At 40.0% G+C, this 13,024-nt stretch overlaps 1 protein-coding gene across 1 annotated transcript in view; it reads left to right on the top strand.

The window, feature by feature from the left end:
- ECPAS (Ecm29 proteasome adaptor and scaffold) overlaps positions 1–13,024 on the top strand; it is a 74,761-nt gene that overhangs the window by 46,968 nt on the left and 14,769 nt on the right. The window contains exons 29-39 of the mRNA XM_068973745.1: positions 1,840–1,919; positions 2,560–2,665; positions 3,447–3,494; positions 4,576–4,697; positions 6,269–6,419; positions 8,125–8,190; positions 9,872–9,961; positions 10,727–10,793; positions 11,488–11,579; positions 11,659–11,725; positions 11,959–12,150. Of these exons, the coding sequence (XP_068829846.1) occupies positions 1,840–1,919; positions 2,560–2,665; positions 3,447–3,494; positions 4,576–4,697; positions 6,269–6,419; positions 8,125–8,190; positions 9,872–9,961; positions 10,727–10,793; positions 11,488–11,579; positions 11,659–11,725; positions 11,959–12,150 (1,081 nt within the window). The remainder of the gene's footprint in view (positions 1–1,839; positions 1,920–2,559; positions 2,666–3,446; positions 3,495–4,575; positions 4,698–6,268; positions 6,420–8,124; positions 8,191–9,871; positions 9,962–10,726; positions 10,794–11,487; positions 11,580–11,658; positions 11,726–11,958; positions 12,151–13,024) is intronic.

Here is a 13,024-nt window from a genome sequence, read left to right as displayed (position 1 = left end):
GCCCAGGCCGAGGCTCTTGAGATGTGAGTGTCATCTCTGTGCATGGAAGGTAGAGCCACAGGTGTGGATGGGATCAATGTGAAGGCTGTGTAGAGACATGGCTTAGAAAGGCGTCAGTTTCTTTCATCTTAGATGAGTTATTCCCTTCCTCTCTTGGTTTTCTTGCATATCAGTGAGGATAACAAAACCTCTCACCTATGAGAGTAAAAGTGGAAAAGCCATACGTTTTGAAGTTCTGTTATTGTTGTTTAGTTGCTGAGTCCTGTCTGACTCTGTGACCTCACGGACTGCAGCATGCCAGGCTCCTCTCTCCTCTACTATCTTCCAGAGTTTGCTCCGATTTGTGTCTGTTGAGTCGGTGATACTGTCTACTCATCTCATCCTCTGCTGCCTCCTCCTCTTTCTTCCTTCCCAGCATCAGGGTCTTTTTCAATGAACCAGCTCTTCATATCAGGTGGCCAAAGTATTAGAGCTTCAGCTTCAGCACCAGTCGTTCCAATGAATATTCAGGGTTGATATCCTTTAGGATTGACTGGTTTGGTCTCCTTGCTGTCCAAGGGACTCTCAAGAATGTTCTCTAGCAGCACGATTTGAAAGCATCAATTCTTGGGTGCTTTGCCTTCTATATGGTCCAACTCTCAGGCTGTATATGACTACTGGAAAAACCATAGCTTTGACTATACTGACTGATGTTTGCAAAGTGGTATCTCTGCTTTTCAGGATGCTGTCTAGATTTGTCATAGCTTTCCTTCCAAGGAGCAAGTGTCTTTTAATTTCACAGCTGCGGTCACCATCCACAGTGACTTTGGAGCTCAAGGAAGTAAAATCTGTCATTGTTTCTGCTTTTTCCCTCTTCTTTGTTGCCATGAAGTGAGGGGACTGGTTGCCATGATCTTAGTTTTTTGAATGTTGAGTTTCAAGCCAGCTTTTTCACTCACCTCTTTTACCTTCATCAAGAGGCTCTTTAGTTCCTCTTCACTTTCTGCCATTAGGGTGGTGTCATCTGCATATCTGAGGTTACTGATATTTCTCCCAGCAGTCTTGATTCCAGCTTGTGATTCATCCAGCCTAGCATTTCACATGCTGTACTCTGCATATAAGTTAAATAAGCAGGGTGACGATAGACAGCCTTGTCGTATTCCATTCCAGTTTTGAGTCAGTCAGTCACAGTGAATCTGCTATCAGTGTGTTGTTGTTATCAAATGAAGAAGTGTATAGCAAAACCAAAAGGTTAAATTCATCTTCATTCTGAACAATCAGATCCTTCGTCATGTGCCAGACACTGTGCAAGGTACCAGGAAGGCAAACACAAGTGAGATGCTGCCCCTGCCCTTGAGGTCTCAGTGTGAAGGGGCAGGACCGTCACTGTGCTGTCTGATATGATGCACTTAAGCAGGTGCCATGGGCATATATGGGGCAGGATCGATGATTCTTGTCTGTCAAGGTGATGCCTGATTATTTGAATCTCGGAGAAATAGAAGTTAGCCAGGCAAGTAGGTGATAGAAGAGCTCGAGGTAATATGAGCCAGGAAGTGGAGGTGAATGAAGGTGAGATAGGACATGAGACCGTGGGAGCCAGAGAGCCGCAGGAGGTCTTCATATCCATACTTGAGGGATTGGACTTTATTATCACACACTGAGGAAAAGAAGAGATCGTGCTTGCATTTTAAGATGATTGGTTGGGCAGCTTTTAGCAGCCAAAGTGGGGAGAGAGTTGTGGACTGAAAGGCCTAGAGAGACACTTAGGCTGTTATATATAGAAACACAGTGTGGTAGAGATGCACCATTTGACTATTGATGGATTTTGCATTTTAAATTTCACCCTTTTACTCTCATTAGGTGGATAAGTATTTGAAGGAAATTCTTCAAGATTTGGTTAAGAATCTAACCAGCAATATGTGGCGAGTTCGAGAATCCAGGTATCATTTTTGGAAATATAGCTAGTCAAAACTGCATTTTTTCCCCCTTCAAATTTCCTAGTTTTATACCTTGTGCAAAAAGAATGAGTTAAAACCACTAAAAAGCATATCTGTGGTTGGGTTAGATCATTAATAACATTTAAGCTATAGCCAGTGGTTTTCCTAAGTTGTCTTAGTTTTTCCAAGTATGATTTATTGGGTTGGCCAAAGTTTGTTCAGACTTTTCCATGCCACTGTACTGAAAAACCTGAATGAACTTTTTGGCCAGCCTGATGAAAATAGAAGATCACTTGTTAAATTAGACATCAGGATGCATTTATATAGTCTCATAACTGTAGGGTAGCATTCATTTATGCAGAAATAATTTAGGTCTACTCAGTGTCTGCTGTGTGCTTGGTAGTGTGTGCTGGGCTCTGGAAGTATATTGCCAAGTGAAAAATGATGATGACATTTGATGGTTGTAAATGCCGTGTGCCTGTGGTATATCTCAGGCATCAAGGAGACTCATACTTATCTTGGAGTAAAGGGGATAAGACTACAGGTATAGGCAGAAACCATATTCTTATCTGATATGAATATTTTCTAGTGAAAGACTGAGCTTTTTTGATCATATATTTGAAACCAAATTGTTTATTTTCAGCTGCTTAGCTCTGAATGATCTATTAAGAGGAAGACCCCTAGATGACATCATTGATAAACTTCCAGAAATTTGGGAAACCCTCTTTAGAGTGCAAGATGATATAAAGGTACTGTATAAATAAACCTGCATTTATTTGTAGACTAGCACAAATTGGAATTGTTAAGATATGTATGTTACATATTTCAAAATTCAGTATCCAGACAATTTTTTAGAAGCCCAGAATTTTCCGAATTTTCCTCCAAAGTCTCAGTCTTGATCTGTCTGTGAAGTGGTAAGGTTAGATATCTTTAGGTCTAAATTTAATTACCTTTTTTTAAAAAATAAAGGGTAGCTACTGCTTGATTTTCTTTCAGTAGAGATCTTGCAATGCTATTGATGAATGACAAATAATAGTTTAGAAATAATCCAATATAACTCTACTTTGATCAGTTTCATAACTTGGATCAGTCATTCCCAAATAATGTGTCCAGTTTTTCTCTAAATTTTGCCTTGACAATCTAAATTTTAGATTTTTCAATCTAACAATCAAAATTAGATGCTTCTTTTTTTTTTTCTTCATCAGAGATTTTTTTAGGTTTTTGAGAATCTCCACATACGTCTTCACACAGTTGCTTTTATAATCAATTTAGTTTCTAAGCTGTTGTACTTAATATCCATATTTTTGTATGGTCAAAATTGGTTGTATCTAATTTAAAAAATAATAGTCTATCATGGTAATATGCTCCTTGATGGGTACAGAACCTAGTGAAAGACTGTTTTTACTTGTTAATGAAAGTAGGGTTTTTCATCAGTTTCTGTAGATTTGGGGGCAGTTTAAATGCACGTTTGGGGCTAGATGAGATGGAAGCTCTGACTTGTATGATATCAGACTTCTCTTTTTTTTTTAGGAATCTGTACGAAAAGCAGCAGAACTAGCTCTGAAAACTCTAAGCAAGGTGAAAACTCTTAATCTTTTACTGGGGGTGAAGTAGGTCAGGATTCTATGTGACAATGAAAATAATAACAATTTTTTGTCATATAAAGTGACATATAGTTGCATTGTAATTGACTTCATGTTACAACCTACTGTTCTTAACGATGAATGGAAAAGTGAAAGTCACTCAGTAGTGTCCCAACTCTTTGCAAACCCATGGACTGTAGTCCATGGAATTCTCCAGGCCAGAATACTGGAGTGGGTAGCCTTTCCCTTCTCCAGGGGATCTTCCCAACCCAGGGATTGAATCCAGGTCTCCCGCCTTGCAGGCGGATTCTTTACCAGCTGAGCCAGGAGGGAAGCCCAGTGAATGGGAAACTGGGTGCTATGACATTAGAATACGAGCATTTCTAACAGAGTCTATCTCTGGGCTCTTTAAATGGTCGGCTCCTCTGGGCCTTTATATAAGATACGGCTTTCTCTCGACTCTGAAGCACGCATTACATTTAGATCAAGCATCTGTTCTCTTCATTATTGCTCTGTTTATGTGTTAACCTGCCTTTCATAGTTATGAGGTTGGCAGCCTTTTTAAAACTAGTTTCCCACTTGTATTTTGTTTTGTGGTGTATCAGGGCCTTCTGATGTGTTCTAGCTGTGTACGCCTTGCTATAAGTCACATGACTAGTACGTAGTAAAACTGGGTTTTAAACCCAGGTGTTTCTTCTTCCACATTTGTGTTCTTGACCTCTGTGCTATGCTGCCACCCAAAGGTATTGAGGATCATCATGGTGACAATATCTTAAGCCTCTTCAGAGTGCTTTCTTAAATGATTTCTCATTTCATCTTCAGCTGTTGCCTGTTTGACAGATGAGAAGACCAAAGCTTAGAAAGTAAAATGTGTTACCGGATTTTCTGTTTAGTTATTGGCAGCCCTAGGACTCAACCCCAGATCACGAGGTCTTCTTTTTCTCTCTTCGGTGGTAGAAAGTATTGCATCACTCGCTCTCTTCTGTGGCTGTAGGAAGTAGGAAGTGTTTTGTCAAATGAACGCTTTATCAGATGAGGGGTCAGGTTCACTAATTTCTATGCTCTTTGTCTGTGAGGTCTGTGTGAAAATGTGTGACCCTGCCAAAGGAGCAGCTGGCCAGAGAACCATTGCTGTCCTCCTGCCCTGCCTGCTGGACAAAGGAATGATGAGTCCTGTAACAGAAGTTCGAGCCCTCAGGTTTGAATCAGCTGATGAGATGAATATACTGGATTTACTTAGTTCTTAGCCATCCAGTAGAAATTGGATTTCTTCAAAGGTTAAGATTCTGGGACATATGGAGAAGGGAGTTGAGGAGAATCCATTGGGGTGACCCAAGAGCGTGTGTGAGAAGTGACGAGTCGGAACATTTTTGCAGAGACATTCTCTTGGGAACCTTGCTTCTGCCCAGCGTTCTGCCACCCTGCCTCAGCCAGGAGTGCAGGGTGGTCTTTTCTCGTCACTGGCCTCTGCCCCCATCAGGCACATCTTGTTATGCCTCTGTTAAGTGAGGTCTTGGGAAGCTTGCTTGTTGATTATATTACTTAGTAACATTTCACTGATTATTAGATTTAAAAATAAGCTGTTTACTACCTGTGAATTATTCAAGAAACATGTATTTAGATTTATATGGCTCTTCTAAGTTAAAGTCAGTAGTGAAAGATTCTAGTTTCGTTTTTTTTTAAACTAGAATACTATCTAGAATGAATTTTTATTTCACTCTTTATATTAGATCAGATTAATAGTATCAACACTGTTTTGTGGTAATCAAGTAGTTGGTTTGGGAAAGTTCTTTTTAGAAGGATTCAGCTAACGAATGCAGAAGAATGATAAAATTAGGATACCACCATTTTGCTGTCATCAGTAAGATGACCCAGGTAATGATCGTAAGTGGCTCTAAGTCCACTGGTGGAAAGGCTGATGCGGAGAGTTACAGTGGATGGTTGGTTTGTGCTGACCAGACTTGAACCCTCTGATCACTCTTTGAGAGCACAGAAAAAGATAAGCATGCTAATGTGATGGGATAGGACATGACCGAGCATCTATGAAAGATTCTTATTTTAAAAAAAATTTGAACTAAACTTGATTTAGCCTGCAGATCTGCATAAGCTACAGAGGGACATGTTAAGTGATACCGTCAGAATACGGTCAGTGAGGACAAACAAGTTATAAGAAAAAAAGAGGAAGGAGGGCCCTGTGAAAAAAGATTCAGGAAATGCAGTAGATTGCAATGTGTGGATGGACTCTGGATTCAATTCTGTCAAACCAGCTCTTAAGGACATTTGTGAAACCATCAGGGAAATTTGGATATTAGATGATATGAAAAGAATTCTTAATATTTTGGGGGTGTGAAATGGTATTTTGATGATGATAAAGAGTCCTCCTCTCTTGGTGACACATACTGAAGTTACCTTAGGGATTATGCTTCAAAATACTATGACGGCAGGGGTAAAAATTATATGTATGATCTGTATGCATGGTGGATGTATAAGTGAGACAGAATTGGCCAAAGGTTATTTATTGTTAAACTGAGTGGAGAACATAATAGAAGTTCACTTATGATCCTCTCTGCTTTCATACATATGTGAAATTTTCTTTAATCAAAAGTAGAAACAAAATCCAGAGAAACAACACAGAGCTAAGACCAGGCTCTGAACCCAAGAGAGTATGTTCCTTAATGCAGGAAACTGCAGAATATCCTCATGATTAGACTTGTAGGGCTTCTTCTTTTTGTTAAAAGAACTCAAGAGTTGTGTTTTGTGTGTCTGTAGTATCAACACCCTGGTGAAGATCAGCAAAAGTGCAGGAGCCATGCTGAAGCCACATGCGCCAAAACTCATCCCAGCCCTGCTGGAGTCCCTGAGTGTACTGGAGCCCCAGGTTCTCAATTATTTGAGCCTCCGGGCTACAGACCAAGAAAAGGTGAGTTGACAGCACAAGCGTATTGACAATTATTGTGACAGGAGAGGCCCGTTAAGATACTGAATAGGTCCTCCAGGGGCCTTGGTCAAACTACAGGACTCAAATGATACTTTCAACACTCTCAAAACAACATGCAGTCTTTTTTTTTTAGTAGTGGGGTGGGCAGGGAGAGGACTCATACACTGTTACGTGAAAAATGACACTTCTAGCCAAAAAAATACATCAGTGCATTGATTTAACAGAGTTTTGGGTACATGTTTGTTTATTTTTTAGGGGTTAAGGCTACACTCTCAGAGTCTTTTTCTGTGAACCATTCTTGCCCTACAAGTCAAGAGGATTTCTAGCTAGACTTTGGCATGGTTCAAAAGTATCTTGCTTTTTATGTATACTATAGTTCCCTAGTCTCTTAAACAGAGTGTTGGGGTTTTTTTTTTTTTTCCTTTAAATTACGGATGAAATATATTTATTGTGAAAAATTAAAACAACACAGAAATGTAGAAAGTACCCCGCTGGGAGTCCCTTCTTCTCTGGCAGCACAGTGTCATTCCCGAGGAGTACACACTGTCAGCAGTTCCCTGTGTCTCCTTTCAAGTTCTTTTGTAGTCACAGGTTACAAAATCAACAAACACATTAATTTAGAAATAGAATCAAGCTACAAAAGTTGTTCTGCAGCTTGATTTGTGTTTTTAACAAAATACCATGTGTGTACGTCGGTCTGTTTCATTCTTTTTAGTGTGTGTGTAGTGTTCAATAGTGAGGTTATTTTGAGCTTTTGTGCAGGAGCTTTTATAATATCAAAAGTTAGGAATGTTCTGTTTCCCTCCACGTCTGTGCCAGCACTGAATAATCTCAGTCCGATAAGAATCTCATTCTAATTTGCAGTTTCCTGTTATTAGTGTTGTCCATTGTCTTTTCATATTGTGTTAGCCATCTGTATTTACTTTGTGAGTTGTATTGTTTCTTTTCCGTGTTTATTTTTCACTTGTTTATATTTTTGCATTTGACCTTATTAGAACTGTCAGGCTCCTGTCATGTGATTGTAAAAGCTTTCTCTAAGTTCTGTTTGTTTTTTAGCTCACCTAAACTGTTCTCTTCTCATTCCCTCTGCCTCTTTCTTCTTCAGTCATTCTTCCTCTTTCAGCAGTAATCTTGCCCTTTCCTGTGTTCCCACCTAATAGGTGTTGGGAATGAAGAAACGTAAACTATAGTTCAGACTTTGCAGCCGTAGGCAAGTCGCTTCTGTATGCCTAATTTTTCTTGTTATTATGTCTGGATAGTGTCAGCCCCTCCTGCTCCTTAGTTCTTGGACTAAGACACCATATGAGGGCCCTTTCCATAGTTAAAGGAAAACATGTATAAAAATTAAAAGTCATGTCTTAGATGGAAAATTATTTGATCTGTTTATTTATTGGATGGAGAACCTGAGGCTCCGGAAGGCTGGATAACTTGCCCAGAGCCATACTGGGGTGTGTTCTAGCGGTGGTTAATACTGAACTGTCATCTGCATGTCTAACCTGTGATGAGATGCTGCCTTTACATATCTGTGGTTGAATGCAGGCCCAAAGAAGTTATTTAGACTTGTGTTTTAATTTGTTGTATCTATGTATTCTTTTTGAAAATATTCCTTAATTTGGCAGTCTCACCCAGCGGGAGTCTGCGGAGGTTCTTCTTGAGTGATCGAATGTCCTTGTATTTGTGTTCTCAGGCTGCAATGGATAGCGCCCGACTCAGTGCTGCCAAATCCTCTCCCATGATGGAAACAATCAACATGGTCAGTGCCTCCTGTAATGAGAACGTTTGTCGGCTTGCTTTAGAGTGTCATGTTTAAAGTCTTCAGGTTACAGTGCCTTGAATGAACTAGAGATTGAAGGGACGAGTCAAGCAGCTGTTGTGACTCTAGTTTTTTCTTAAGAATTCTTTTTTCTTCTCCTGTATTGCTAAAGGAACACATACTTTACCCAATACTAGACTCCATTAGTCTAGATTTGTCTCATGCAGGGAAACAATATATTAAAAGATCTCCCTGTAAATCTGTATCTGTATGTCTTTTGGCCTGCCTGTCTAAAGAAAGGTTCAGCTATTTGTCTCTGCCTGAGCACTGTCTTGGGGACCTAGGAAGGTGTAAGCTGGAGGTGTTCAGAGAAGTAGACAGCAGAAAAGGTAGGGAGAGAGAACTGAGCACCTTTGATAGGTTGTTCAGTTAAAGGAGGGGGATTTGCAGGAAAGAGCTGCTTAGCACCAAGTTTCAAAGTTCCAGTGTTTGTGGAGTCGTAGATTAAGAGTCCCTAAGGTCACAAAAGCCGACTCTCCCGTGCCTGCCCTGGAGTGGTTAACTGGGAACTCATGAGCTACTGGAAATTGTGGTGCTAGGCAGATCACAAGATTAGACGAAGAAATTTTTCTAGTGCTTACTGGGGAATTATTACCAAAATTTGGTCTAAAGATGTTATATTTTAGTTGGGTGATGGAGGAAGAAAGATAAAAGAAATAGAAATAGTTAGCAAACCTCTTACAGATAAGTTCATCAGTAATAGAACATAGTGGTTACACTGTCAAAAAAACAGTATCACAAATTCAGCCTACGAAGTCAACTTTAATAAGATGGCCTTGTAGGTCAGTTTTATTTTATTTTATTTTTTTATAGTATGATACACTTATATTTAAAATTTTTTCTATTTGTATAAAATTTTTAAAGATTACTTCGCATTTGCAGTTATTACAAAATACTGGCTCTATTCCCCATGTTGTACAATACAGTCTTCTTTTTTTTTTTACCTCTTAAACATGTTTATTTATTTATTTATTTTGTTAGGCTTTATTTTATTTATTTATTTATTATTATTATTTTTTAATTTTTATTTTTACTTTATTTTACTTTACAATACTGTATTGGTTTTGCCATACATTGACATGAATCCACCACGGGTGTACATGCGTTCCCAAACATGAACCCCCCTCCCATCTCCCTCCCCATAACATCTCTCTGGGTCATCACCGTGCACGGTAGGTCAGCTTTAATCTGGACTGATAAAGAGGAAGTAGACCCAGAGAGATCCTTTCTTCTTGGGTGCTCATTGTTTATTTTCTCCTTTATAAATTGGTGCTTTTTATTATTTTTGTTTCTAATTTTGAACCACTGATAAATGGCTTTCTTGTGTGTAGTATAATGGTGGTTTTAACGCTGAAATTAGAGCAAAATCAAACCAGTAGTTTTTCAACTTCATGTCAAAACCAGTGGGGTGCACAGTTGACGTGGGCAGTCTTTTAAGGGGTAGGGGCGTGGCTAGTTCCCCGACCAGGGATCAAACCTGCTCCCTCTGCAGTAGAAGCTCAGAGTCTTCACCACTCGACCACCAGGGAAGTCCCGGGCAGTTTTTAATTGAAGATGTGGGACTGACTGACTGACTGACTTATTTCCTGAAGTTAACTTTATATTTATTCTCTTCCCAAAGTGCCTGCAATATCTTGATGTATCAGTGCTGGGTGAGCTAATTCCTAGATTATGTGAACTGATCAGAAGTGGTGTAGGTCTTGGAACCAAGGTAAGCAAGTGTATTTTTTACCAGAGAAATTTGCATCTTCATTAGTTTGGGCCACAAACATAGCAAAGACGTCATGTGTGAAATACATTTTTTTTCTTAAAACCTAATACTATTTTACATTAACTAGTTTGTTTCTGTGACTGCATTAGTAACTTAAAACATGTAACTCATTCAGAATATAAAACGCGTGATTTACTCAGTAAATATCAGCTCCTCTGTCCACGGGAGTTCTCCAGGCAAGGATACTGGAGTGGGTTGCCTCCTGCTGTCTCTGTGTGCATGGGTCTTACACAGTGCCTTCTTTAATGGCCACATGATACTTACTCTCTTCTGTGGCTGGAACATCATTTATTTTAACCCATCAGGGAACATCTGATTGGTTTTTGGCTCTTTTGATTCTCCACAAAGCACTGTGGTGAATGTCCTTGGACACATCTGAAGCTACTTCCTTTGGTTAAATTCCTAGAGCTGGAAATGTTAAAACAGGAATTGGACAGGATGGCAGGTTGCCCTCCCAAAAGATCGTATGAGTCCCCTCCTCACTTGCAGTGTATGAGAGCAGTGTACATTTGTGCTACAAAGGTTCCTGCTGGAACTCTTGAAGAAAATCTTCATGTTAGTAGCTTAAAATAAGAGTTTTTCCTAGATGGTCTCTTGGAGGGGCTGTTAGGCTTTGCGTATTTCTTTAAATCTTTGACTCCTAAAACAAAGTCTGATAGAACACGTGACCATCAAATTTAGACCTTTGCCTTTGTGGCCCTGCAGGGAGGCTGCGCCAGTGTCATCGTATCATTAACGACTCAGTGTCCCCAGGACCTAACACCTTACTCAGGTGAGTTTGTCTAAACCGTGTGGGGCGATGTTTTGGTATGGCCATGTCTTGTGTGACAAGGTTTTAAATGGAAAAATAACAGTCATTGAGCCACGCTTGAGATACTGTGTACTTCTTCTTCCCTCAAGCTCCCCCGCCTCTGCCTTTCTCTCTCTTTGCAAGAGGTACAAGATGATCAAGTTTAGCACGTTTTCACTGGTTTACAGATTTTATTTCTTGCTGGTATAAGGAAGTGAAAGTATCTCCTCTTCTGTAGGATTTGTAATGTTGCATCAACATTTTCATCTTGGATTGATTTCCAGGCGGGGGTGATGGACTTTTGTAAAAGTACCTCACTCATTTTTGCAGCTTTCCCCCCAGTATTCTAGGCACAGATTATTATTTGTTTACTTTTATTTCTTGACACACTGTGTCATCTGCAGGATCTTACTTAGTTCCCCCTGGTACCTCCTGCGTTGGAAGCACAGATTCTTAACCGCTGGACTGCCAGGGAAGTCCTGATGCAGTTTAATTTTTAATTTTGCACCAAGCAAAGAGAAGTGAATGGATAGTACAAATGTAACGTGCAAGAGCTCTAGGCTACCATGGAATAAATCAGATACTAACTACAGGTTTAAGTTTGTTTGGGTCCTGGGAACAGAGCAGAGCGGTCGGTCAACCAGGTGTCAAGATTTTCCTCCTTTGTTTGCGCCAGGTAAACTCATGAGTGCTTTGCTTAGTGGCCTGACTGATCGGAACAGTGTAATTCAGAAATCCTGTGCATTTGCCATGGGCCATTTAGTTCGGGTGAGTTGAATTTCTTACTTAGTTAAATAAGTATAGTGGCATAGTTAAAGAGAAATGACTGGGATCGTTTCTCTTCCAGACCTCACGGGATAGCAGCACTGAGAAACTCCTGCAGAAGCTCAATGGCTGGTATATGGAGAAAGAAGGTGCCTTTCTTTTCCTATTTCAGTTACTGTTAATTTAGATGTAAACAGCCTAATGTAACAGGACAGATCAGGTCTTACCCTTTCTGATTTTATGTGCTCTGCGAGGAACATTGCTGGTTGATTTTACTGGTTTGTTTTGTTGTGGTACAAGTTCTACGGTGGTCTGTTTCAGCCAGTTACTCTTAAAGACGGTACGAGTCATGAAGATTGTGGGCTTTTCTGCTTCTCTTTAGAACCCATCTACAAGACCTCTTGTGCTCTGACTATTCACGCTATTGGACGATACAGCCCCGATGTACTGAAGAACCATGCCAAAGAAGTTCTGCCTTTGGCATTCCTAGGCATGCATGAAATTGCTGATGAGGAGAAAGCAGAAAAAGAAGAATGTAACTTATGGACTGAAGTGTGGCAGGAGAATGTCCCTGGTTAGTAAACAGTGTCTGTGAATTAAACCTGTTCCTTAAGAACCACAGTTGAAATTTATTTTTCTCTTTTTTTAAAAAAAAGACTTTTACTGGAGTATAGTTGAATTGAAATATTGTGTTAATTTCTGCTGTACAGTGAAGTGAATCAGTTATACATACACCCCTTGTATTTTATATTCTTTTCCCATATAGGTCATTACAGAGTGTTGAGTAGAGTTCTATGAGCTATACAGTAGGTTCTCATTAGTTATCTGTTTGTATATAGTAGTATATATATGTCAGTCCCAATCTCCCAATTACCCCTCCTGCCATACCCCCCCAGTAACCATAGTTTGTTTTCTGCATCCCACTGTTGGAATTTCTAGCTCACTTTTTATTTGCAAACTTCTGTAGTTACTTTTCCCGGCACGTTAACAGTGTGTGTCCCGTTGGGTTCTCAGCCTGTCCAAATTGCTGAGTTCTCAGGTTGGCACTCAGAGCTCTTTTCTTTCCTCTCTCATTGCTGCCCATGTGAGAACAGAAACTGCCCTAACACAGCAGAACTTGGCTTATTTCAGCTGAGAGTGAACAGTGGTTTTTCTGTTGCTCTGAGTAACATTTTAGCATAGTGCTTCTCCACTCTGCTTTTCACCTGGATACGCATTCATGGGTGAGAGCCCAACTCTGGGCGCGTCCAAGTTCGTAAAGTCCTGCTGCTGTGAAGACTCCTCACACCCCTCCTCCCTTTCTCTTCCTTTCAGAGAGTGATGCGGTGCAGTGTCGCTGCTGAGTCACTGCTTTAAATTGACGCTCACCGACTTTTATTCCAGACTTAGGGGAAAAAAAATCCATTAGTTTTGGGGGTTGTTTTGGTCATTTACAAGTTGCTTTAATT

This window comes from Capricornis sumatraensis, chromosome 6 (assembly GCF_032405125.1).
Source record: "Capricornis sumatraensis isolate serow.1 chromosome 6, serow.2, whole genome shotgun sequence".
In the NCBI taxonomy this organism is placed as follows: Eukaryota; Metazoa; Chordata; class Mammalia; order Artiodactyla; family Bovidae; genus Capricornis; species Capricornis sumatraensis.
The sequence above is the reverse complement of the archived record's forward strand: the minus strand, read 5'-3'. Positions and strand labels throughout refer to the sequence as shown.